Source organism: Pecten maximus, chromosome 9 (assembly GCF_902652985.1).
Source record: "Pecten maximus chromosome 9, xPecMax1.1, whole genome shotgun sequence".
NCBI lineage: Eukaryota > Metazoa > Mollusca > Bivalvia > Pectinida > Pectinidae > Pecten > Pecten maximus.
The window spans coordinates 6359135-6386803 of record NC_047023.1 but is presented as its reverse complement, the minus strand read 5'-3'; the positions used below and the strand labels follow the sequence as shown (position 1 = coordinate 6386803).

At 39.4% G+C, this 27669-nt stretch overlaps 1 protein-coding gene across 4 annotated transcripts; it reads right to left on the bottom strand.

The window, feature by feature from the left end:
* LOC117334671 (major facilitator superfamily domain-containing protein 12-like) lies at positions 1-27669 on the bottom strand. Of its 4 annotated transcripts, none has more exons than XM_033894426.1 (11): positions 27485-27669; positions 23178-23683; positions 22208-22415; positions 21495-21621; positions 19902-20144; positions 18948-19040; positions 17598-17690; positions 13730-13998; positions 12051-12181; positions 1737-1874; positions 1-1692 (listed from the first exon to the last, which is right to left on the bottom strand). In XM_033894426.1, exons 2-11 carry the CDS (start codon positions 23473-23475, stop codon positions 1670-1672), a joined length of 1623 nt encoding a protein of 540 aa, XP_033750317.1. In that variant the 5' UTR covers positions 23476-23683; positions 27485-27669; the 3' UTR covers positions 1-1669. The 4 variants fall into 4 exon arrangements, with proteins under 4 accessions (XP_033750317.1, XP_033750315.1, XP_033750316.1 ...); XM_033894427.1 differs by lacking the exon at positions 1-1692 and adding an exon at positions 5555-5592 and having other exon boundaries at positions 1762-1874; XM_033894424.1 differs by having other exon boundaries at positions 1-1874.

The window sequence follows — 27669 nt, the reverse complement described above, 5'->3', positions numbered from 1 at the left end:
CTTTCTCAGAAATAGCGATAACAAGGACGGATGGACGGACCAATTGGACACATGGCGATTTGAATAGCCTATTATGATGATGGGCTAAAAATATCATTTTGTGTATTAATTTCTACAGTTAGAAGAAGGTTACAATATCCAGTTCCTTTGTTGAAGTAGTCTGTGCATTGAAGACAAAATAAATAACACTTAAACTTTGTAACATAAATAATGAAAACAATATTTCCATCACCAGGAATCAAGGTTGTTTTCTAAACAATAAGAGATAACAATTATCAATATATCTCAACAATATGAAGCGTAATATATACAAATGTTCACAAACATTTTTGCCTAAGATTATGTACAGAATATATACACACATATCCAACACAGCCAGGCTTCAGGGGTGGGGGGTGTCACCATTTATGCAAAATCAGTTTCCCTTCTCCTAAGGATGTTCCTGACTATATTTTTTCAAATCCAATCAGTACTTTAGTTTTAGTAGTAATTTGAAGTAAATTATGAGAAAGGATGGACGACCGACGGACAGACGACGATGGACGACCGACGAACAGACGACGATGGACCGACCGACGGACAAGACGACGATGGACCGACCGACGGACAGACGACGATGGACCATGGCTCACCGTAGTTTAATCATCATACATAAGGTACATAGAGGAGTACAAGATTCTATTTATCGATTTATTTGATTACCTAATATAAAGAGTACAAGAGTCTCTATTTCATATCTTTTTCACTCAGTTTTATAATAAACAGTGAATACAGGCAGAGGTATCACATTACACTGTCGGCACGCATATGGTGACCAGTGACCGACTCCCCTCTCTCACCAAGCCCCAGGCCAGGGCAGCTACACAGGTGGTGGGGGTGTTTTGTTTACATAATCAGTTCAGGGTCAAAGTGTCTGAGATTTCCGGGGTTTATGAGGGAAGACTGCTCAAATCCGGGAGAAATTTATAACCCCGATTCGGGAAATGTACCAAATCGGGATTTAGGGGAAATTTTAATGATTTTCCGGGCACTTCCCGCGTAATCCGGGATGGTTGACACCTATGCTGTCCTCTGTCTGAAATGTTAGCTCCTGCTTCATTTTCTGTAGACATTGAACCACCATATATCACAAACCCATTCAGGTCACACTAGTCAATAATTATGTCCAATCAGTACACAAGTTTTATTTAGAAATTCTTTAGAGTATTTGTTGGGTGCATGCTAAGCAGGATGCATGGTTCAACTGAGGACAATATTTGATATCTTTCCCAGAGAAAAAAAACATGTCAAAAATGTAATTGATGAGGTATATGTTATTGTATAATATATTTTTTGACACATGGAGTTTGAGCCAGTAGTGGCAGTATCAACATGAGTTGACACCGGGACTTTTAGCCAGTTCCTATACACGAATTGACACCAGGGATTTTAGCCAGTAGTAGCTCGTATACACGAATTGACACAAGACATTTAGCCAGTAGTACCTCTTATACATGATTTGACACCAGGACTTTCAGCCAGAAATAGTATAGCTGTATTTATGTGAATTGATACCAGGACTTTAAGCCAGTAGCTATCGTATTAACATAAACTGACACTAGGACTTTTAGCCAGTAGTTGTTGTATTAACACGAATTGACACTATGACTTTTAGCCAGTAGTTGTTGTATTAACACGAATTGACACTATGACTTTTAGCCAGTAGTTGTTGTATTAACACGAATTGACACTATGACTTTTAGCCAGTAGTTGTTGTATATGGTCTGGATCACCTTCCTCTTCACAGCAGGTGTTGCGACCTGCTGGACAGGGTATTGTTCCAGGAATCACAATGTTGGAGTCTTCTGTATTAACAACCGGCTCCAAAAGTTGCACTGTGGAGAAAAAATTCAAACAACTCTCAACAATTGGAACATAGGACAGGGACAGATTTAGAAAATTTTGCTCTATAATAAATCATCTTCCAAAAAGAATGTTTTTAACATGTGATTCATAATCTTTTTCATATTTAACTTGTCATCATCATGGAATAAGGAGATGTCTGACTTTAAAGTCATCTCCTTTGAAATCAGCTGAAAACTCTCATATACTGCTAATTCTTTTATTTTTATTTAAAGCCTGAATTGGTTTATATTAATCTCTGACATTTTCACACTATTGTTTAAAATAAAATTCATCAATGTCTGAAAAGCAGATGAAAAAGATGAGATGTACAACCAATTAAGAAGCTAAGAAGCAAGTTATGTGGTGTGTGTTATGATAACAGGGTGTTATGTGTGTGTGTGTGTTATGATAACATGATGTTATGTTGTGTGTGTTATGTTGTGTGTGTTATGATAACAGGGTGTTATGTTGTGTGTGTTATGTTGTGTGTGTTTTGATAACATGATGTTATGTTGTGTGTGTTATGATAACAGGGTGTTATGTTGTGTGTGTTATGATAACATGTTATGTTGTGTGTGTTATGACAACATGATGTTATGTTGTGCGTGTTATGTTGTGTGTGTTATCTTGTGTGTGTTATGATAACAGGGTGTTATGTTGTGTGTGTTATGATAACATGATGTTTATTTTGTGTGTGTTATGATAACAGGGTGTTATGTGAAGTGTTATTATAACAGTGGTATGTGAAGTGTGTTATGATAACAGAGTGGTATGTGATGTGTGTTATGATAACAGAGTGGTATGTGAAGTGTGTTATGATAACAGAGTGGTATGTGATGTGAGTTATGATAACAGAGTGGTATGTGAAGTGTTTTTATAACAGAGTGGTATGTGAAGTGTGTTATGATAACAGAGTGGTATGTGATGTGTGTTATGATAACAGAGTGGTATGTAAAGTGTGTTATGATAACAGAGTGGTATGTGAAGTGTGTTATGATAACAGAGTGGTATGTGAAGTGTTATGATAACAGAGTGGTATGTGAAGTGTTATTATAACAGAGTGGTATGTGAAGTGTGTTATGATAACAGAGTGGTATGTGAAGTGTGTTATTATAACAGAGTGGTATGTGAAGTGTTATTATAACAGAGTGGTATGTGATGTGTTTTATGATAACAGAGTGGTATGTGATGTGTTTTATGATAACAGAGTGGTATGTGATGTGTTTTATTATAACAGAGTGGTATGTGATGTGTTTTATGATAACAGAGTGGTATGTGAAGTATTATTATAACAGAGTGGTATGTGAAGTGTTATTATAACAGAGTGGTATGTGATGTGTTTTATGATAACAGAGTGGTATGTGATGTGTTTTATTATAACAGAGTGGTATGTGAAGTGTGTGATGATAACAGAGTGGTATGTGGAGTGTTTTATAACAAAGTGGTATGTGATGTGTTTTATGATAACAGAGTGGTATGTGAAGTATTATTATAACAGAGTGGTATGTGATGTGTGTTATGATAACAGAGTGGTATGTGAAGTGTTATGATAACAGAGTGGTATGTGATGTGTTTTATGATAACAGAGTGGTATGTGATGTGTTATTATAACAGAGTGGTATGTGAAGTATTATTATAACAGAGTGGTATATGTGATGTGTGTTATGATAACAGAGTGGTATGTGAAGTGTTATTATAACAGAGTGGTATGTGATGTGAGTTATGATAACAGAGTGGTATATGTGATGTGTGTTATGATAACAGAGTGGTGTGTGAAGTGTTTTTATAACAGTGTTATGTCATGTGTTATGATAACAGAGTGGTATGTGAAGTGTGTTATGATAACAGAGTGGTATATGTGATGTGTGTTATGATAACAGAGTGGTGTGTGAAGTGTTATTATAACAGAGTGGTATGTGAAGTGTTATTATAACAGAGTGGTATGTGAAGTGTTATTATAACAGAGTGGTATGTGAAGTGTTATTATAACAGAGTGGTATGTGACGTGTTATTATAACAGAGTGGTATGTGAAGTGTTATTATAACAGAGTGGTATGTGAAGTGTGTTATGATAACAGAGTGGTATGTGATGTGTTATTATAACAGAGTGGTATGTGAAGTGTTATTATAACAGAGTGGTATGTGAAGTGTTATTATAACAGAGTGGTATGTGATGTGTTATTATAACAGAGTGGTATGTGAAGTGTTATTATAACAGAGTGGTATGTGAAGTGTGTTATTATAACAGAGTGGTATGTGACGTGTTATTATAACAGAGTGGTATGTGAAGTGTTATTATAACAGAGTGGTATGTGAAGTGTTATTATAACAGAGTGGTATGTGATGTGTGTTATGATAACAGAGTGGTATGTGATGTGTGTTATGATAACAGAGTGGTATGTGAAGTGTGTTATTATAACAGAGTGGTATGTGATGTGTTATTATAACAGAGTGGTATGTGAAGTGTTATTATAACAGAGTGGTATGTGATGTGTGTTATTATAACAGAGTGGTATGTGAAGTGTTATTATAACAGAGTGGTATGTGAAGTGTGTTATTATAACAGAGTGGTATGTGATGTGTGTTATGATAACAGAGTGGTATGTGAAGTGTGTTATTATAACAGAGTGGTATGTGAAGTGTGTTATGATAACAGAGTGGTATGTGATGTGTGTTATGATAACAGAGTGGTATGTGAAGTGTGTTATTATAACAGAGTGGTATGTGAAGTGTTATTATAACAGAGTGGTATGCAAAGTGTTATTATAACAGAGTGGTATGTGAATTGTTATGATAACAGAGTGGTATGTGAAGTGTTATTATAACAGAGTGGTATGTGAAGTGTGTTATGATAACAGAGTGGTATGTGACGTGTTATTATAACAGAGTGGTATGTGACGTGTTATTATAACAGAGTGGTATGTGAAGTGTTATTATAACAGAGTGGTATGTGATGTGTTATTATAACAGAGTGGTATGTGATGTGTTATGATAACAGAGGGGTATGTGATGTGTGTTATGATAACAGAGTGGTATGTGAAGTGTGTTATTATAACAGAGTGTTATGTCATGTGTTATGATAACAGAGTGGTATGCAAAGTGTGTTATGATAACAGAGTGGTATACGTGAAGTGTTATTATAACAGTGGTATGTGAAGTGTGTTATGATAACAGAGTGGTATGTGAAGTGTTATTATAACAGTGGTATGTGAAGTGTTATTATAACAGAGTGGTATGTGAAGTGTTATTATAACAGAGTGGTATGTGATGTGTTATTATAACAGAGTGGTATGTGAAGTGTTATTATAACAGAGTGGTATGTGATGTGTGTTATGATAACAGAGTGGTATATGTGATGTGTGTTATGATAACAGAGGGGTATGTGATGTGTGTTATGAAAACAGAGTGGTATGTGATGTGTTATTATAACAGAGTGGTATGTGAAGTGTTTTTATAACAGAGTGGTATGTGGAGTGTTTTATAACAGAGTGGTATGTGATGTGAGTTATGATAACAAAGTGGTATGTGATGTGTTATTATAACAGAGTGGTATGTGATGTGTGTTATGATAACAGAGTGGTATGTGAAGTGTTTTTATAACAGAGTGGTATGTGAAGTGTTTTTATAACAGAGTGGTATGTGAGGTGTGTTATGATAAAATCTCATATACCTCCTAAGTCAATCAATGATTATCTAGGACTGCCAGCACTTTAAGTAGTAAAAACAAAAATGATCTCTCAAATTTGATCTACTAAGATTGAGCTGTTTATAAAATTGATACTCATGCTACTAAGAATTTAATGATAGATAATCATGCAGAGATACAATGTAAGAAACACTTTTTAACAACAATCTTTTTAAAATTTGAGCAGGTGTTTTAGGTCAGGTAAATACAATATCATGCTACTTTTTATACATTGATGGTTATTGTCTCCTTCATGTTTACAATCACATTTTGATAAATTTAATGTTCCAATATTGTTAGGTATACATGTATATATATTGTATTACTGTATTGTATTACAGTATTGTATTATGTACTATTACTGTAATGTATAAAAAGATTATTTCAGTGGATGGTGTTAATTCACTGTATCTATTTTTGCTGAATGTTGAATTTATGAATTCCTTGAAATGCCAGAAAAACTAAAATATCAATCATGAAATATATACACAGTGTGCAGTATGTATAACTTAAGATCAGTTTCAGATCATATTTAACTAAATAATATGAGGTAGTAACTGAGCTCAACACAAGGGTCACCTCATCTGGTATTCTCACAGACAGAGCACAGACTACAGTCAGTGGTACAACCCAAGTCGGAGTCATGTAATAACAAGAGGCCCAAAGGGCCTTAACGGTCACCTGAGATTTGAAATATTTCGGTCAACTAAATTGACCCTTTTTGGCCCCACCCATCAGTCCTAATGGGGTCAGTCTATGAAGAGTATTTGATTCATACATATAGTAGATAAGAAGATTTTTGAAATTTCAGTCAATTTGACCCTTTTTGGCCCCGCCCAACAGCCCCTGGGGGTCAACCAGGGCCAACATGTACATAACATCAAACTGTAATCCCATGCTGATAATTTGAACCAAGTTAGAATGAATTCCAATACAAATCCAACAAATAATAGTCAAAAATGTGATTTCCCTATATAAACTATAGTAAAGTTTACCCCCTACCCAGGGGCAAACGTGAAACCCCAGGGTCATGAAATTCACAATTTTGGTAAAGCACCTAAAGACCCTTCCATCTATGAAGAGTATTTGATTCTAACATATCTGAGAGTAGAGAAGAAGATTTTTGAAATTTCAGTCAATTTGACCCTTTTTGGCCCCACCCACCAGCCCCTGGGGGTCAACCAGGGCCAACATGTACATAACATCAAATTGTAATCCCATGCTGATAATTTGAACCAAGTTAGAATGAATTCCAATACAAATCCAACAAATAATAGTCAAAAATGTGATTTCCCTATATAAACTATAGTAAAGATTACCCCCTACCCAGGGGCAAACATGAGACCCCAGGGTCATGAAATTCACAATGTTGGTAAAGCACCATAAGACCCCTTCATCTATGAAAAGTATTTGATTCTAACATATCTGAGAGTAGAGAAAGAGTTTTGAAATTTCAGTCAATTTGACCCTTTTGGCCCCGCCCACCAGCCCCTGGGGGTCAACCAGGGCCAACATGTACATACCATCAAAGTGTCCTCCCATGCTGATAATTTGAACCAAGATAGAATGAATTCCAATACAAATCCAACAAATAAAAGTCAAAAATGTGATTTCCTTATATAAACTATAGTAAAGTTTACCCCCTACCCAGGGGCAAACGTGAGACCCCAGGGTCATGAAATTCACAATTTTGGTAAAGCACCTAAAGACCCTTCCATCTATGAAGAGTATTTGATTCTAACATATCTGAGAGTAGAGAAGAAGATTTTTGAAATTTCAGTCAATTTGACCCTTTTTGGCCCCGCCCACCAGCCCCTGGGGGTCAACCAGGGCCAACATGTACATAACATTAAACTGTAATCCCATGCCGATAATTTGAACCAAGTTAGAATGAATTCCAATACAAATCCAACAAATAATAGTCAAAAATGTGATTTCCCTTTATAAACTATAGTAAAGTTTACCCCCTACCCAGGGGCAAACGCGAAACCCCAGGGTCATGAAATTCACAATTTTGGTAAAGCACCTGAAGACCCTTCCATCTATGAAGAGTATTTGATTCTAACATATCTGAGAGTAGAGAAGAAGATTTTTGAAATTTCAGTCAATTTGACCCTTTTTGGCCCAGCCCACCAGCCCCTGAGGGTCAACCAGGGCAAACATGTACATACCATCAAACTGTCATCCCATGCTGATAATTTGAACCAAGTTAGAATGAATTCCAATACAAATCCAACAAATAATAGTCAAAAATGTGATTTCCCTTTATAAACTATAGTAAAGTTTACCCCCTCCCCAGGGGCAAACGTGAGACCCCAGGGTCATGAAATTCACAATTTTGGTAAAGCACCTTAAGACCCTTCCATCTATGAAGAGTATTTGATTCTACCATATCTGAGAGTAGGGAAGAAGATTTTTGAAATTTTAGTCAATTTGACCCTTTTTGGCCCCGCCCACCAGCCCCTGGGGGTCAACTAGGGCCAACATGTACATACCATCAAAGTGTCCTCCCATGCTGATAATTTGAACCAAGTTAGAATGAATTCCAATACAAATCCAACAAGTAATAGTCAAAAATGTGATTTCCCTATATAAACTATAGTAAAGTTTACCCCCTCCCCAGGGGCAAACGTGAAACCCCAGGGTCATGCAATTCACAATTTTGGTAAAGCACCACAAGACCCTTTCATCTATAAAGAGTGTTTGACTCCACCATATCTGAGAGTAGAGAAGAAGATTTTTGAAGTTTTAGTCAATTTGACCCTTTTTGGCCCCACCCCTCAGGCCCCTGGGGGGTGGGGACCATATAATTCACAATTTTGGTTGACCTTCAGCCATAGAAACTTTCTGCCAAATTTCATTGAATTTTGTTAAGTGGTTTTGGAGAAGAAGTCGAAAATGTAAAAAGTTTACGGACGCACGACGCACACCGCACGACGCACGACGCACGACGACGGACAAAAGGCGATTAGAATAGGTCACTTGAGACTTCGTCTCAGGTGACCTAAAAAGGTGATTAACTCGTAATTAACTAAAGGTATTCTATAGGGCTGTATATACAGGTAAAACACAAGTACAAGGTAATTTGCAAGATACAGGTGCATTTGATTTTATAGTACAAGACTTTAGGGCAAACACAACAAACAGAAGGAAATTTATACCAGGGAGGGGTATACCTTCATTTAGTACATGTAATTCAAATTGTACTTGTCAGACCTCTTTGCTTCACATTCGATGTATAGTATATAAATTGTGTCTTATCCCAATGCTTTTCCCAATCTGTATATATGTACGTCTACCTTCCAGTACATAAATTGTGACAGACCTCTGTGCATTCCCCTATATATCCAGTATATATAACATATATCAATATACAAATAACCAGACTATTTTGGCCTTTAGTTGAGCGTTCGCCCCTGTGAGGAAGGCTTTGGGTTCTGTCCCCTGGCCGAGACATACCAGAGTCTTTAAAAATGGTAGTTGCTACTCCTGCTTAGCGCTCAGCATAAAAGGAGTGGGACGACTGGTTGGCCCGTTGTCAGTATAATATGACCGGGTGGGGTGTGCTGCTGGGTGTCTTCGGCAGTATGCTCCAGTGAGGTAGCACTATAAATCGGCAAAAGTTCCGGCCTATCACAAGGAGACTTAACATGAACATACTGCAGCCTCCCAAAAAACACATACGCACTCACCACACACATGCATGTTGCACAAACAGGAGGCCGTCCTTAAATGACCTTAGCTGTTGATAGGACGTTAAGCAAAATAAACCAAACAAAACCAAACCAGACTATTAATATAGAGTTAGCTGGTGTTGATCAGGGAGAGGGCTGTCCAAGGGACACCTGTGCACTCATTCAGGGGAGAGTGCTGTCCAAGGGACACCTGTACACTCATTCAGGGGAGAGGGCTGTCAGAGGGACACCTGTACACTCATTCAGGGGAGAGTGCTGTCTAAGGGACACCTGTACACTCATTCAGGGGAGAGGGCTGTCAGAGGGACACCTGTACACTCATTCAGGGGAGAGGGCTGTCAGAGGGACACCTGTACACACATTCAGGGGAGAGGGCTGTCAGAGGGACACCTGTACACTCATTCAGGGGAGAGGGCTGTCCAAGGGACACCTATACATTCATTCAGGGGAGAGGGCTGTCAGAGGGACACCTGTACACTCATTCAGGGGAGAGGGCTGTCCAAGGGACACCTGTACACTCATTCAGGGGAGAGGGCTGTCCAAGGGACACCTGTATACTCATTCAGGGGAGAGGGCTGTCCAAGGGACACCTATACACTCATTCAGGGGAGAGGGCTGTCAGAGGGACACCTGTACACTCATTCAGGGGAGAGTGCTGTCTAAGGGACACCTGTACACTCATTCAGGGGGGAGGGCTGTCCAAGGGACACCTATACACTCATTCAGGAGAGAGGGCTGTCCAAGGGACACCTGTACACTCATTCAGGGGAGAGGGCTGTCCAAGGGAGGGACACCTGTACCCTCATTCAGGGGAGAGGGCTGTCCAAGGGACACCTGTACACTCATTCAGGGGGGAGGGCTGTCCAAGGGACACCTGTACACTCATTCAGGAGAGAGGGCTGTCCAAGGGACACCTGTACACTCATTCAGGGGAGAGGGCTGTCCAAGGGACACCTGTACACTCATTCAGGGGAGAGGGCTGTCCAAGGAACAACTGCACACCCATTCAGGGGAGAGGGCTGTCCAAGGAACAACTGCACACTCATACAGGAGAGAGTGCTGTCCAAGGGACACCTGTACACTCATTCAGGGGAGAGGGCTGTCCAAGGAACAACTGCACACCCATTCAGGGGAGAGGGCTGTCCAAGGGAGGGACACCTGTACCCTCATTCAGGGGAGAGGGCTGTCCAAGGGACATCTGTACACTCATTCAGGGGAGAGGGCTGTCTTAGGGACACCTGTACACTCATTCAGGGGAGAGGGCTGTCCAAGGGAGGGACATCTGTTCACTCATTCAGGGGAGAGGGCTGTCCAAGGGAGGGACACCTGTACACTCATTCAGGGGGGAGGGCTGTCCAAGGGACACCTGTACACTCATTCAGGGGAGAGGGCTGTCCAAGGGAGGGACACCTGTACCCTCATTCAGGGGAGAGGGCTGTCCAAGGGACATCTGTACACTCATTCAGGGGAGAGGGCTGTCTTAGGGACACCTGTACACTCATTCAGGGGAGAGGGCTGTCCAAGGAACAACTGCACACTCATTCAGGGGAGAGGGCTGTCCAAGGAACAACTGCACACTCATACAGGAGAGAGTGCTGTCCAAGGGACACCTGTACACTCATTCAGGGGAGAGGGCTGTCCAAGGAACAACTGCACACCCATTCAGGGGAGAGGGCTGTCCAAGGAACAACTGCACACTCATACAGGGGAGAGTGCTGTCCAAGGGACACCTGTACACTCATTCAGGGGAGAGGGCTGTCCAAGGAACAACTGCACCCTCATTCAGGGGAGAGGGCTGTCCAAGGAACAACTGCACACTCATACAGGGGAGAGGGCTGTCCAAGGAACAACTGCACACTCATTCAGGGGAGAGGGCTGTCCAAGGGACACCTGTACACTCATTCAGGGGAGAGGGCTGTCCAAGGGACACCTGTACACTCATTCAGGGGAGAGGGCTGTCCAAGGGACACCTGTACACTCATTCAGGGGAGAGGGCTGTCCAAGGGACACCTGTACACTCATTCAGGGGAGAGGGCTGTCCAAGGAACAACTACACACTCATTCAGGGGAGAGGGCTGCCCAAGGAACAACTGCACAGTCACTCAGGGGAGAGGGCTGTCCAAGGCACACCTGTACACTCATTCAGGGGAGATGGCTGTCCAAGGGACACCTGTACACTCATACAGGGGAGAGGGGTGTCAGAGGGACACCTGTGCACTCAGACAAGGGACAGGGCTGTCCAAGGGACACCTGTACACTCATTCATGAGAGAGAGCTGTCCAAGGGACACCTGTACACTCATTCAGGGGAGAGGGCTGTCCAAGGGACACCTGTACACTCATTCAGGGGAGAGGGCTGTCCAAGGGAGACCTGTACACTCATACAGGGGAGAGGGCTGTCCAAGGGACACCTGTACACTCATTCAGGGGAGAGGGCTGTCCAAGGGACACCTGTACACTCATTCAGGGGAGAGGGCTGTCCAAGGGACACCTGTATACTCATTCAGGGGAGAGGGCTGTCAGAGGGACACCTGTACACTCATTCAGGGGAGAGGGCTGTCAGAGGGACACCTGTACACTCATTCAGGGGAGAGGGCTTTCCAAGGGACACCTATACACTCATTCAGGGGGGAGGGCTGTCCAAGGAACAACTACACACTCATACAGGGGAGAGGGCTGCCCAAGGAACAACTGCACAGTCACTCAGGGGAGAGGGCTGTCCAAGGGAGGGACACCTGTAGACTCATTCAGGGGAGAGGGCTGTCCAAGGGACACCTGTACACTTACTTCCTTTTTTCTTTGTGCCTATCTTTGTTGGGAGGAGAGTGATGAGGACGACTATCGTGAGTAGAACAACTCCTCCTGGGACAAATGTCAGCACTGTCTTGAAATACTGGTTACACATAGGACAGCAGTTCCTGTGTTAAACAAGCATGCAATGTTAGTGTCCCCAAAGGGGTCTACCATATACAAGGATAATAGATTAATTAATTTCCTATTTTACTCAATTGAGCCATACATGCACCATATACATGGAAACCAGTGTCATATACCTCCTGTGTAACTCCATAGAGACACTACCATATACAGGGAAACCATTGTCATATACCTCCTGTGTAACTCCATAGAGACACTACCATATACAGGGAAACCAGTGTTATATACCTCCTGTGTTACTCCATAGAGACACTACCATATACATGGAAACTAGTGTCATATACCTCCTGTGTTACTCCATAGAGACACTACCATATACAGGGAAACCAGTGTCATATACCTCCTGTGTTACTCCATAGAGACACTACCGTATACAGAGAAACCAGTGCCATATACCTCCTGTGTTACTCCATAGAGACACTACCATATACAGGAACTATTGTCATATACCTCCTGTGTTACTCCATAGAGACACTACCATATACAGGGAAACCATTGTCATATACCTCCTGTGTTACTCCATAGAGACACTACCATATACATGGAAACCAGTGTCATATACCTCCTGTGTTACTCCATAGAGACACTACCATATACAGGGAAACCAGTGTCATATACCTCCTGTGTTACTCCATAGAGACACTACCATATACATGGAAACCAGTGTCATATACCTCCTGTGTTACTCCATAGAGACACTACCATATACATGGAAACCAGTGTCATATACCTCCTGTGTTACTCCATAGAGACACTACCATATACAGGGAAACCAGTGTCATATACCTCCTGTGTTATTCCATAGAGACACTACCATATACAGGGAAACCAGTGTCATATACCTCCTGTGTTACTCCATAGAGACACTACCATATACATGGAAACCAGTGTCATATACCTCCTGTGTTACTCCATAGAGACACTACCATATACATGGAAACCAGTGTCATATACCTCCTGTGTTATTCCATAGAGACACTACCATATACAGGGAAACCATTGTCATATACCTCCTGTGTTACTCCATAGAGACACTACCATATACAGGGAAACCAGTATCATATACCTCCTGTGTTACTCCATAGAGACACTACCATATACAGGGAAACCAGTATCATATACCTCCTGTGTTACTCCATAGAGACACTACCATATACAGGGAAACCATTGTCATATATCTCCTGTGTTACTCCATAGAGACACTACCATATACAGGGAAACCATTGTCATATACCTCCTGTGTTACTCCATAGAGACACTACCATATACAGGGAAACCATTGCCATATACCTCCTGTGTTACTCCATAGAGACACTACCATATACAGGGAAACCATTGTCATATACCTCCTGTGTTACTCCATAGAGACACTACCATATACAGGGAAACCATTGTCATATACCTCCTGTGTTACTCCATAGAGACACTACCATATACAGGGAAACCAGTGTCATATACCTCCTGTGTTACTCTAGAGAGCCCTACCATATACAGGGAAACGTGTTTCATGTACCAGATTGCTGACTTACGTGCAGGGATGATTCTGTTGAATGAGGACGACAGCTATACCGTTTGAAAGCTTGTCAGTAAAACTCATTGCTCCATACACAAAAGCTCCACTCTCTGTGTTTTGTCCAATGAGATCTGATGTCATTGCAAGGGAGGTAACCAGCATGGTTGAGCCACCGATGCCCAATAGCACTGCTACACCGTAACAGTACTGCTTTGAAGATTCTTTCAGAAAATAAATCCATACACACGCTCCTATACCACATAACTGTCCTATAAAATAGGTGGCCTGAAATTCAGAAAGAGCTCAAAATATGGTTTGATATACATACTTATAGTACTCTAAAGTTATTTATCACACTATCTTAAGATTTGGTATGCCCACTAATAAAGTTAGGTTATTTTTTTTCAATTTTCAATCATATTTCAAAATGAAACTGAAGACAATGAAAACTTTAAGTCCCTTCTGTGTGTTTAAGTGTACATGTATATCCCTTACACTTGGAAAGCTTATATATAGCATCTGATGATCCAGCAGCAGCCGTTTCAAATATTTCAAATATTGAACTTGAACTAAACTGCCCCCTCTACCATCTCACACATCTATTAGGAACATATATAACAGTCACAAACAAATGGAAATGTGGCCTTTAACTAGAGACAATGGAGAATTGTAATTGCAAACTGATATGGTCCCTGACTCACGACTTAATTTTACAGTTATGAATGAGGTCTAGAGTCTGAGATGATGCTTTCAACTTTCTGAAACTGTTATGCATTTTAAAACTACAGGCACCTTCCAAAAATACGAGCTTAGTTTGTATATAGTACAGTTAATTGTGATAAGGCGATATATCTCGCACTAAGGTCATAAAGACAATATATGTTGCCAGGACGGCCGACTAATATCCCTAAAACTGTGGTCACCCAAACTCTTATAATATATACAAAACGGGGAGAAACAGCATGCCAGAACAGTGAGTGAAGGTTTCAGTGTACAATTTGTATATATGTGCTGAGCAAAAGCTTCAAAAATTTGGGCAAAAACTATTGAAAGAGTTGTGCAGCGAAGATTCTGCCATCAAATATAGGAAAAGGGCAATAACTGCCATAACAAGAGGCCCATGGGCCCTAACAGTCACCTGAGACTTAAACACATCACTTCTATCTTTTATGCATTTACAATGTATTTCTTAACAGTTTCTGTATATTAGTACCGTAGTATAGTTTCGCCCCTCCTCATAATTCTAACCAATTTTGAATCATTTTTGTTAAATGTGATTTTCCTACATAGACTATAGTAAAGTTTAACACTTCTCCAGGGAGAAACATGAAATCTATGGGCCATGGAATTTACTATTTTGATAAATCACCTTATTAAGTGAAATTTACAATTTTGATAAAACACCTAACCTTTCCATCCATGAAGATTTTTGATTCAACCAAATCTGGGTCCTTTTGTATTTTTGAAATTCCAGTCAATTTAATGCAGAATTTACATCAGGGAAATTATCTCAGATGTCTTATCCATCTGACAGTTGATTTCATATGCTATATTTTCTCTTCTACAGCTTATTATCACATACATCTATGGCTTGTTATCACATACATGTACGGCTTGTTATCACATACAGCTTGTTATCACATACAGGTACAGTTAGTTATCACTTACAGCTTGTTATCACATACAGGTACAGCTCGTTATCACATACAGCTTGTTATCACATACAGGTACAGTTAGTTATCACATACAACTTGTTATCACATACAGGTACAGTTAGTTATCACATACATGTACGGCTTGTTATCACATACATGTACGGCTTGTTATCACATACATTTGTACATGTACAGCTTGTTATCACATACAGGTACAGCTTGTTATCACATACAGGTACAGTTAGTTATCACATACAGGTACAGCTTGTTATCACATACAGCTTGTTATCTCATACAGCTTGTTATCACATACAGGTACAGTTAGGTATCACATACAGCTTGTTATCACATACAGGTACAGTTAGTTATCACATACAGCATGTTATCACATACAGGTACAGTTAGGTATCACATACAGCTTGTTATCACATACAGCATGTTATCACATACAGGTACAGCTTGTTATCACATACAGGTACAGCTTGTTATCACATACAGGTACAGCTTGTTATCACATGCAGCTTGTTATCTCATACAGCTTGTTATCACATACAGGTACAGTTAGGTATCACATACAGCTTGTTATCACATACAGGTACAGCTTATTATCACATACAGGTACAGCTTGTTATCACATACAGGTACAGCTTATTATCACATACAGGTACAGCTTGTTATCACATACAGGTACAGCTTGTTATCACATACAGGTACAGCTTATTATCACATACAGGTACAGCTTGTTATCACATACAGGTACAGCTTGTTATCTCATACAGGTACAGCTTATTATCACATACAGGTACAGCTTGTTATCACATACAGGTACAGCTTGTTATCTCATACAGCTTGTTATCACATACAGGTACAGTTAGTTATCACATACAGGTACAGCTTGTTATCACATACAGGTACAGTTAGTTATCACATACATGTACGGCTTGTTATCACATACAGCTTGTTATTACATACAGGTACAATTAGTTATCACATACATGTACGGCTTGTTATCACATACAGGTACAGCTTGTTATCTCATACAGGTACAGCTTGTTATCACATACAGCTTGTTATCACATACAGGTACAGTTAGTTATCACATACATGTACGGCTTGTAATCACATACATGTACGGCTTGTTATCACATATATTTGTACATGTACAGCTTGTTATCACATACAGGTACAGCTTATTATCTCATACAGGAACAGCTTGTTATTTCATACAGGTACAGCTTATTATCACATACAGGTACAGCTTGTTATCACATAAAAGTACAGCTTGTTATCACATACAGGTACAGCTTGTTATCACATACAGGTACAGCTTGTTATCACATACAGGTACAGCTTGTTATCACATACAGGTACAGCTTGTTATCACATGCAGCTTGTTATCTCATACAGGTACAGCTTGTTATCACATACAGGTACAGCTTGTTATCACATACAGGTACAGCTTGTTATCACATACAGCTTGTTATCACATACAGCTTGTTATCTCATACAGGTACAGCTTATGATCTCATACAGGTACAGCTTATCACATACATGTACAGCTTGTTATCACATACAGGTACAGCTTATTATATCATACAGGTACAGCTTGTTATCACATACAGGTACAGCTTATTATCTCATACAGGTACAGCTTGTTTTCACATACAGGTACAGCTTGTTTTCACATAAAGGTACAGCTTGTTTTCACATACAGGTACAGCTTGTTTTCACATAAAGGTACAGCTTGTTTTTACATACAGGTACAGCTTGTTTTCACATAAAGGTACAGCTTATTATCTCATACAGGTACAGCTTGTTATCACATACAGGTACAGCTTGTTTTCACATAAAGGTACAGCTTGTTTTTACATAAAGGTACTGCTTGTTTTCACATACAGGTACAGCTTGCTATCACATAAAGGTACTGCTTGCTATCACATAAAGGTACTGCTTGTTTTCACATAAAGGTACAGCTTGTTATCACATACAGGTACAGCTTGTTATCACATACAGGTACAGCTTGTTATCACATACAGGTACAGTTAGTTATCACATACAGGTACAGTTAGTTATCACATACAGGTACAGCTTGTTATCACATACAGGTACAGCTTGTTATCACATACAGGTACAGCTTGTTATCACATACAGGTACAGCTTGTTTTCACATAAAGGTACTGCTTGTTATCACATATGGCTTGTACTCACTTTGATCCTACTGATACTTACTTTTCTGCCAATAGCCCTGTTGACAGGTTTCATGACTAGGGATGTGAAGAGTCCACTGACAAACACAACCAATGGCATAATGGCAACATTCACCTGTAAACAAACAGTTTAAATCGTTTGATGATGTTAACATCAGTACTATAGTTAATATCTAACCTGTCACAGGATAATTTCAGGTAAGCTCATTGGGTAGAGTGTTTCTCTAGTAAATCAGAGGTCATGGGTTTGATTCCTAGAAGAGTCACTGAAAAACAAGATTACCATGGTCAGAGTAATACCTGTCAAATGCCAAAGTGACATAAATTCTTTTATCAAAAAGTATGAAATATAGCAAGTAACAAAAAGTACGAGCTTTCAATGGAGTTTGCCGGAAAAAATGTTACTTTACGTTCTTCATTTGACAAGTTCGAACTATCCGAAATGGTGTCTGTTATAATCAGCCAGAGTTCGAACTATTACTAGCTAAGAAATTACTGTTTTTCTAGAAAAAAATGTGTGTTCAAACTATCCGCGTGTTCGAATTAATCGGAGGTTTACCGTACCTTAAAGGTAGGTCAAAAAATGCCTCCTGAAAAAATAAACTTACTGAAATATCCAAAGGGCAATAACTCTTATAAAAAATTAAGAGATCAAAATTATACTAAGAAAACAAACAACAACTTAATATGATGATTATCAAGCCCAATATGTTTCAAAAGAGATCAGGTGAAAAATGAGAGAGGAACTATTCAAATAAACAACAGCTTATTCTGGATAGACAGACAATGGCATACTACCGAAGTGTCAACAGGCATATGAAAATTTCCTCTAAAGCACATATATGATTCTGTACACACTCAAATTGGTATGCTTACAATCTCTTAAAGAAATTATCTCAAAACTCAAAAGTAATTCTGTTAAGAAAGTAGTTTCATAGTTAAGGAAACATATAATTCATTTATTCCACAAAATTGTTAAGCAAGTTATATCAACTATTACTATTGTAACAGGAGAGGAGAAAATGTAGCGGCCAGACCGGGGTTCGAACCCGGGACCTCCGAACACTAGCCGGATGCTCTACCGATTGAGCTACCTGGTCACCGATGATCGACCCAGTCCAGTCCCGCTACACTATCATACTTACTCTTGGTCGCCCCGCCAACTGAGTGAGGGGGTCTTACTGTGGGAGGCAACCTGAGTAAACCCTGAGAAAACCCACATGGTCGGGCAGCTAGGTGACCCCAAACCTTTTCAAAACCATGTCAGGGAATCAAGCCCCGGGTACATAGGTAAAATGGCAAATGAGTTACTACTTTGCAACCCGACCACCCAAATATTTCATGCTGGGTTATTTTTAAAGGCCATAATTACCTTAGACATCTGTAAAGTCTCTGTGACATACAAAGGGAGATAAATCTGTGATACATTTACAAACAACCTTGTACACATGTACATCACAGCAACCTGCAAAAGAGAATTTTTTTTACTGATTATGTGTACATTGAATGCAAATGGTAACAAATAAAAACTTGTAAAACACAAAACTTCATGTAAAAACTGGATTAATTAACAATGAGTTTATATCCATAAATTGACTATCAAGTACATAATCTGACCATTTCGCTATGTGGCTTCTACACTTTAATGGTATATACATCTCCACAAATTTACCTGCCCTAGAGGAACCATCATATAATAACTTAAAGAGGCTTATCCGCAGACGGACCGGTAAACGGCACATCTCCGATCACTAAATAAACTTCAGTACACGTTTCTATGTGACAAAATTAGAGGCTTTCCGACTTTATTTCTTGAAAACAATTACAGAATATGTATTTAAAAGACGTTTTAAAACTCAACCTGAGAGGGAAATGTATGGAATATAATGGCAAATCTTCTTTGTAAATCGCCGCTGCCTTTGAAGTTATCACTGTGCGGCACTGTACACGTGCTTGTTTCTTTGATGTGTCAATCAAATTAGACTCCACTTTATAGCGGGGACTTATTGCGGGTTGCGATTAAATAAATAATATTTAAAAAATGAGGTTTTAATATCACTTTTCAGCATTTTATAAGGAAAATAAAATGAAAAACTCAACAATTCCAACAATCTGTCATGTTTAAAAAATCTTTTTCTATAAGCCAATTTTTCTGATCTCTCTGCGGGCAAGCCTCTTTAAGGCTATATCCAAGATAAAACACTGTCTTTAAATGTCTGATGAGTTGAGGACAATTTAAGAGACTTATATGTACAACTGACATGCATGCATGTAATTGCCAATGCCAATTAATATCCAATCATCTATTGATTATAAATGGCCTTACTTGATAAAACTGCTTTTCTTTGAGCCAGTCCTTCCAGGACATGAGGGATTTCCTCAACATGGAGATTTCTATGGTTTGACAACTCTCGCCAGTGGAGGAAGACATTGACGAACATGTTTTTAGAGACTTGGAAATGGCTTCATCTGCCTCTACATGAGACAAAGTCTTCACACCCTCCTTCACACCGATTTGGAAAAGGAAACTGACCACTACTCCAAGACTGACCACAATAAATACAAGGTCCTAAAATGAAATGGAGGCCAATACTTTAGTCATGTCTATATCAATTTCTACAAATAATACAAAATATAGAAGTTTTTACTGTTGTCATGTCAATACTAGGTCCTAGAAATAAAATGGAGGTTATTACTGTTGTCATGTCAATACTAGGTCCTAGAAATAAAATGGAGGTTATACTGTAGTCAGGTCAATACTAAGTCTTAGAAATAAAATGGAGGTTATTACTGTTGTCAAGTCAATACTAAGGTCCTAGAAATACAAGAGGCCCATGGGCCTTAACGGTCACCTGAGTTTCGAAATATTTTTGTAAATTTGACCCTTTTGAATTTGCCCACCAGCACCTGGGCACCATGCAATAACTGCATACCAGCAAACTGCCTTCCAAAACTGCTAATTCCAATAGAAATGACACAAATGATGGTCAAACATGTGATTTCCTTATATAAACAACAATAAAGGGTATCCTCTCCAAAGGGGCAAACATGAGACCCCATGCAGGGCCATGAAATTCACAATTTTTGGTAAAGCACCTTATGACCCTTCCACATATTAAAAGTATTTGATTCTATCTTATTTGAGTCTTGAGAAGAAGATTTCTGAATTTTCAACTAATTTTTGGCCCCACCCATCAGCCCCTGGGGGTCAGTCAGGGCCAACATGTGCATACCGTTAAATTGTCATCACATGCTGATAATGTTAAGAAAGTATGAGTGAATTCCAATAGAAATGAAACAAATGATAGTCAAAAATGTGATTTTCCTATATAACTTTAGTAAAAGTTTACCCTCTCCTTAGGGGCAAACGTGAGACCTCAGGGTCATGAAATACACAATTTTGGTAAAGCACCTTAAGACCTTTCTATCTGTAAAGAGTATTTGATTCTACCAAATCTGGAAGTTGAGAAGAAGATTTTTGAAATTTTAGTCAATTTGACCCTTTTAGGCCCTGCCCCTCAGGCCCCTGAGGGGTGGGGACCATATATTTCACAATTTTGGTTGACATTTGGCAATGGAATCTTCCTGCCAAATTTCATTGAATATGGTGAGCGGTTTTGGAGAAGAAGTCGAAATGTAAATTGTTTATGACGGACGACGGACAAAGGACATAAAACTGGAGGTTAAAATTACTACTGTAATCATGTCAATACTAGGTCCTAGAAATAAAATGGAAGTTATTACTCTAGTCAAGTCGATACTAAGTCCTAGAAATAAAATGGAGGTTATTACTGTTGTCAAGTCAATACTAAGTCCTAGACGTTATACCAAACATGTTAATTAACAGGGTTTATGCACCAGGTGTAGTACAACTCATTTAAATAATTCAAACTTTATAACAATGAAGTATAAGCTTTACTCTGAATTTGTTATTGTCCACTGGAGACAGCATGTTACTATTTCCAATTCCACCTTCTGTGTTGAGGTAAAACAGGAGGGCAAACAATCCGAACACCGTTAGGTTGGACAGCACTGTGAAAGCATACCTGTAAATACATTTCATACATGGTAACGCATATAACACCTGTAAATACATGTCATTCCTGTAAATACATGTACATGTCATACAATACATGTAATACATTTGTGTCTGCAAATACATGTTGTATCTGTAAATACATGTCATACCTGTCAACACTTGTAATATTTGTAAACATATGTCATACATGTAAACATGTGTCATACCTGTAAATACATGTAATACCTTTAAATACATTCATTCCTGGGGGTCAGGACCCCCCCTCCCCTTTTTGGACATTTTTTTTTGTATAGCCTTAAAAAACCCCTATGCCAAACACAACCCCCCACCCTACCACGCTTATCGAAAATCTTCTCCCCGAAATATTGCAAAATTTGCTATAATCATTTCATTTTCCAAAATTTTGGCCACCAGATCCCCCGCCAAAAAAAATTTGGATCGCGGCTACGGCGCTCGCATTACCACTTAATTCCTGGATTCCCCACCCTTTCAAATTCCTGGATCCGCACCTGCTTAATTCCCTCTCTCACCTACCTACAGATGACTGACTTCAACATTATACCTTGTACAAATAGTAATTGATACTTCTTTACCTTGTGCCATTTAACTCAACACGTTCATCCTCTTTAGCAGTGAGATCAGGTATAAGTGACAGGTGAGAGATCTGAGTCGATGCCCAACCAAACTGAAATATGATCACGAACGGTGCATAGTAGATAAACTGGTATATGTCCTTGGTATGGTCACAGGTGATACACTTGTTAAAGATGAAGGGGAAACTGCAGGCCACACAGACAGTACCTAACAAACAAAATCATGACAAACACATCACAATACAGGGGATACAATGTAATTACTGTACAGATTCATCTTATGTGTCCAGAATATTAAGTAAACTTGACCCAAAAGAACTCTGATGTAAAATTTTCAGAAAACATGGTTTGCATATATACGTGTACCTGTATTACAAAAACGGCACAAATGAAGATGTTTTTTCTTGATCTGTCACTTGGCAGCGATGCAGGATTATAATTTTATGCTGTTCATATCAAATGTATTTTTGTAGTCAATGTACTGACTATTTTGTGATGGTAATTGTGTACAGTGGAACCTCTATATTCTGACACTTTTGTGGTTGTGATTGTGTACAGTGGAACCTCTATATTCTGACACCTTTGTGGTTGTGATTGTGTACAGTGGAACCTCTATATTCTGACTATTTTGTGATGGTAATTGTTTACAGTGGAACCTCTATATTCTGACACTTTTGTGGTTGTGATTGTGTACAGTGGAACCTCTATATTCTGACACTTTTGTGGTTGTGATTGTGTAAAGTGGAACCTCTATATTCCAACATTGGTGTAAAGTACATCTATACAGTGAAACCTCTTTTCTAACATTTACTTAAAGTACATGAGTATAGTTGAACCTCTATATACTGACATTGATATAAAGTGGATCTGTACAATTTAAACTCTGTATTCTGACACTTTCATTTCCCTGTTTTATCACAGACTACACATACAATATTTTGAAGGATACCGCTGATAAAATCATACCTACCTATCAAATGCCATGTTTTTCGCTTCCCGATCTTGAGTATTCCTTGACTACGATCAGACTCAATACCAACAAATGGAGTAAACAATGCATCACTGATTTGGCCAATCATCATCAGGTATCCCGCCAAAGTGTTGTCAAACTGTTTTACTTGGTGGAAGTAGATGATCAGGTAACTGAACCACATAGAAGCTGTGAGGTCATTCAGAACATGCCCAATACTGTACAGAAGTCGTTGGCATAAAGATAGATTTTTATGACTACTTGAAGACTTCTTCAGCAATGGCGCGGACTCTAACATTTTGAAATGTTATTAAACAAATGCTTTATATATATATATCTGTGTATAAAATTGTGATCTATCAATAGAGATTGTCCTTAACCTACCATTAAACTTAACAGTTATGTGAACAAAATTATTTTAAAAACGAGATTTAGCCGATACATATCCTGATAATCCGACATGGTTTACATTCCTGGTAATGTTCCTGGAGGTCGCTTAGATGTACCTGTAAAATTGAGAGAAAAGTTCATCGAGTAATAACCAATTTAAGCTCAAGTTAACCATGTGTAGTTAATTGTAATAAAGGCACATGACATGTACATTGTACATAATTATATATCATTTTCAAAATGGGAATTTTAGCAGTCTGGTTATAAAAAGTTTCCTTGTAAAGATTGATGTACAAATATGAAAATTAGAATAAAAATGACTCACTACATGTTGTCTGTACAACAAATGAATCATTCATTTATGCTAAAAAAAATAGTATAAAATTATATGTAGCAGTAATCATGTATCTGTTGAAACTGTTCTATGTTTGATTCCTCTGATTTTTTTATTTCTATTATAGCTGTTGGTGATATATATAAAATATTTCAAGTACTATAAAAAGTTATTTTAATTCAATTACACAATATACATTGTATTGTTCAACTCTAGTTGCAATTGAATTTACATGCAAGCAAAGGGCATCAATTACGATTAGATTTAGCAAACCTTTCTCATCCCAAATAAAATGCATTAAAGACCCATATGTGGCCAGCGCACTAACCGACGGAGCTATTTCAGCCCCCTCACCTGAGGTTATGTGGCCAGCGCACTAACCGACAGAGCTATTTCAGCCCCTCACCTGAGGTGATGTGGCCAGCGCACTAACCGACGGAGCTATTTCAGCCCCCTCACCTGAGGTTATGTGGCCAGCGCACTAACCGACGGAGTTATTTCAGCCACCTCACCTGAGGTTATGTGGCCAGCGCACTAACCGACGGAGCTATTTCAGCCCCCTCACCTGAGGTCATGTGGCCAGCGCACTAACCGACGGAGCAATTTCAGCTACCTCACCTGAGGTCATGTGGCCAGCGCACTAACCGACGGAGCTATTTCAGCCCCCTCACCTGAGGTCATGTAGCCCGCGCACTAACCGACGGAGCTATTTCAGCCCCCTCACCTGAGGTCATGTGGCCCGCGCACTAACCGACGGAGCTATTTCAGCCCCCTCACCTGAGGTTATGTGGCCAGCGCACTAACCGACGGAGCTATTTCAGCCCCCTCACCTGAGGTGATGTGGCCAGCGCACTAACCGACGGAGCTATTTCAGCCCCCTCACCTGAGGTTATGTGGCCAGCGCACTAACCGATGGAGCTATTTCAGCCCCCTCACCTGAGGTTATGTGGCCAGCACTATATAGCTGACCTAAGGTAACGTTGCTGGAAACTATGACCAACTGATCTTTTGCGGCCCCCTCACCTGAGGATACATGGTCAGCCTGACTGAGCTATTGCGGCACACCACTAGATATATGTTAATTTTCTGTCAATAACGAATCATGGCAATTTTGCTTGCAACCATTAATTGCCTATTAACTCCATGTTAATGTAGTAATTGTCTTTCTATAGTTGCCACATTTTTTTTGTTTGACCTCCATTCAGAAGACAACCATAACTCTAGCTAGCTCCATTAGGAAGCCTCTGAATCATACACTTGGAGTCAACGGCACCAATCTGTTGTAATGTTTTTCAGAACTAATAATGAAAAAATTCACCCTAGGTGCTGCTGCCCGGGAACAAACTACAAGGTTCTGACCTCTCAATCTACACAAACATTAGTTTTACCACAAGGCTGATGGGAAATGAATTCCCACCAGTTAGTGTTTGTTATAGGCAAGTACATGTAAATATTATGGCTCCTCTATATTAAGCACAATAATTAGCTTGTGCTTGCACATCATTTTTCTAAGTTTGTTTGTTTGTTTGTTTATGTTTAACGTCCTATTAACAGCCAGGGTCATTTAAGGACGTGCCAGGTTTGAAGGTGGAGCAAAGCCGGAGTACCCGGAGAAAAACCACCGGCCTACGGTCAGTACCTGGCAACTGCCCCACGTAGGTTTCGAACTCGCAACCCAGAGGTGGAAGGCTAGCGTTAAAGTGTCGGGACACCTTAACCACTCGGCCACTGCGGCCCCTAAGTAGGTGTATTAAATTAAAAACATGGTAACATTAAACATAATAATAAAAAAGTTGTTCAGTCATCTTTAACTATTTTAGTCGTCATTATATACGTATATATATTATATACACCCAATATAATATGAGTGAATTGACAGTCAAGGGGAGTGCTTATGGACCGTGATGTAAATTTAATGTTTGACGTGTATACATTGACTAATCCAGATGTTGTTAAAAACTAAAATATGATGTTACTATACAGTGATGAAAGTAATTTCTACAATGAACTATCTCAATACCAGGGCCTGGCCATCACTCAGGTGATTGCAATATCAGTTCAAGTTGTGCTAAAAATGAATTCTTGTTTGAATAATAATGAATAAATATACTATAGCATTACCCTGGACCCAGTCAGTATAATGTGACCGGGTGGGGTGTGCTGCTGGGTGTCTTCGGCAGTATGCTTCAGTGAGATAGCACTTTAAATCGGCAAAAGTTCCGGCCTATCACAAGGAGACTTAACACGAACATACCACAGCCTCCAAAAACACACATACGCACTCACCACACTCATACATGTCGCACGCACGGGAGGCCATCCTTAAATGACCTTAGCTGTTAATAGGACGTTAAACAAAATAAACCAAACCAAACCAAACCAAACCCAGTAAAAAGGGTAAAAGGGGACACTATAAGCACCTAGGTGCTTGTTTAATTTACATGTCCCTGCTTATAAATCATTAACCATCCTGCTACATTCCTGCATGGCAATTCATATCATATCTCTTCACTTTTAAAATTACAGTCAAATGTCACTATGAGGGCTGTAGCATATCCATTAAATTACCAACTGTTGCATTAGAAATTATAAGCTTGGCGGATTTTTGTTTTTTTTTTGTTTAACGTCCTTTTAACATCCAGGGTCATTAATAAGGACGTGCCAGGTTTTGGAGGTGGAGGAAAGCCGGAGTAACCCGGAGAAAAACCACCGGCCTACGGTCAGTACCTGGCAACTGCCCCACGTAGGTTTCGAACTCGCAACCCAGTGGTGGAGGGCTAGTGATAAAGTGTCGGTACACCTTAACCACTCGGCCACCGCGGCCCCCAAGCTTGGCGGAAAAAGCAGTGTACAGCTACTCACCTAATCATAAACTCAATATATATTGAGTGTATTGACAGATGATCATGGTGAGTACTTGTATGGCTGTAGCTAACAGCAGGCCTGAGGTCAGAGGTCAATAACAATTAATAACTGATTAAGAATGTCAATCTTGACAGAACTAATAAAGAAGTTTGACAGTTGAATCACATCATGCAGGTCTGCAGGCTCAGTTTCAGGATTTTAAGTAACAGATGACATCAATTAACAACCACAACACTTTAGATAAAGTATTCATATATATTCTGAGTCCTTATAAAATCGGTTATCAATGCTTAAAAAAATTCTTTGACTATCAAATTAGAATCCTAAATTTAAGATCTGTGATTCTGAATGGTTTATTCAAAATGTCTTCATTTTATATTTGCACAAACAAGTTCAGACATTTCACTTATTTTTTAAGCCCAGTGTGTTCAAACTTTATTGTTACATTGTAGCTAATATCTATCTAAAACAAAAGAAGACAGATAAAATGCCATACAAATTATAAGAAAAATTGATGTCCAATGTGTAGTGCATTTCAGCTGACAGCTGTCAATTGCACAACATGATCACTGAAAACAAAATACAGTTAATTAAAATTGAATAACTGTTAAATACACACCCCAAACCACAGATTTTCATTAGATATCGAGCTTCTTTGCTGTGACTTCACCTGTTCACCTGTGACATCGAGTTGAGTAGTGTATACGTATAGTCTTACCTTTACTGGGGAGGGTGACTGTCTGGTCATGTCTATCACGTACACACGTTAGCAGGTCAGCTGACAGCTGTCCACGAGGTACTGATAAGTGTATGTCACCAGGTGTTTCAGAAGCTGACGGCATATTTCCATACACATACCATCCTGACTTATTTGTGTTCGGCTATCTATATACTCCCACTGCA

Excerpts from the sequence above, each read along its gene's own strand:
- LOC117334671 (XM_033894424.1), bottom strand. The coding sequence starts at position 23,475 with ATGTTAGAGTCCGCGCCATTGCTGAAGAAGTCTTCAAGTAGTCATAAA. Across the intron at positions 20,145-21,494 it reads TGGACAATAACAAATTCAGA|GACCTTGTATTTATTGTGGT; the intron begins GTAAAGCTTATA and ends ATTTCATTTTAG. Across the intron at positions 12,182-13,729 it reads CAACAGAATCATCCCTGCAC|GAACTGCTGTCCTATGTGTA; the intron begins GTAAGTCAGCAA and ends TGTTTAACACAG.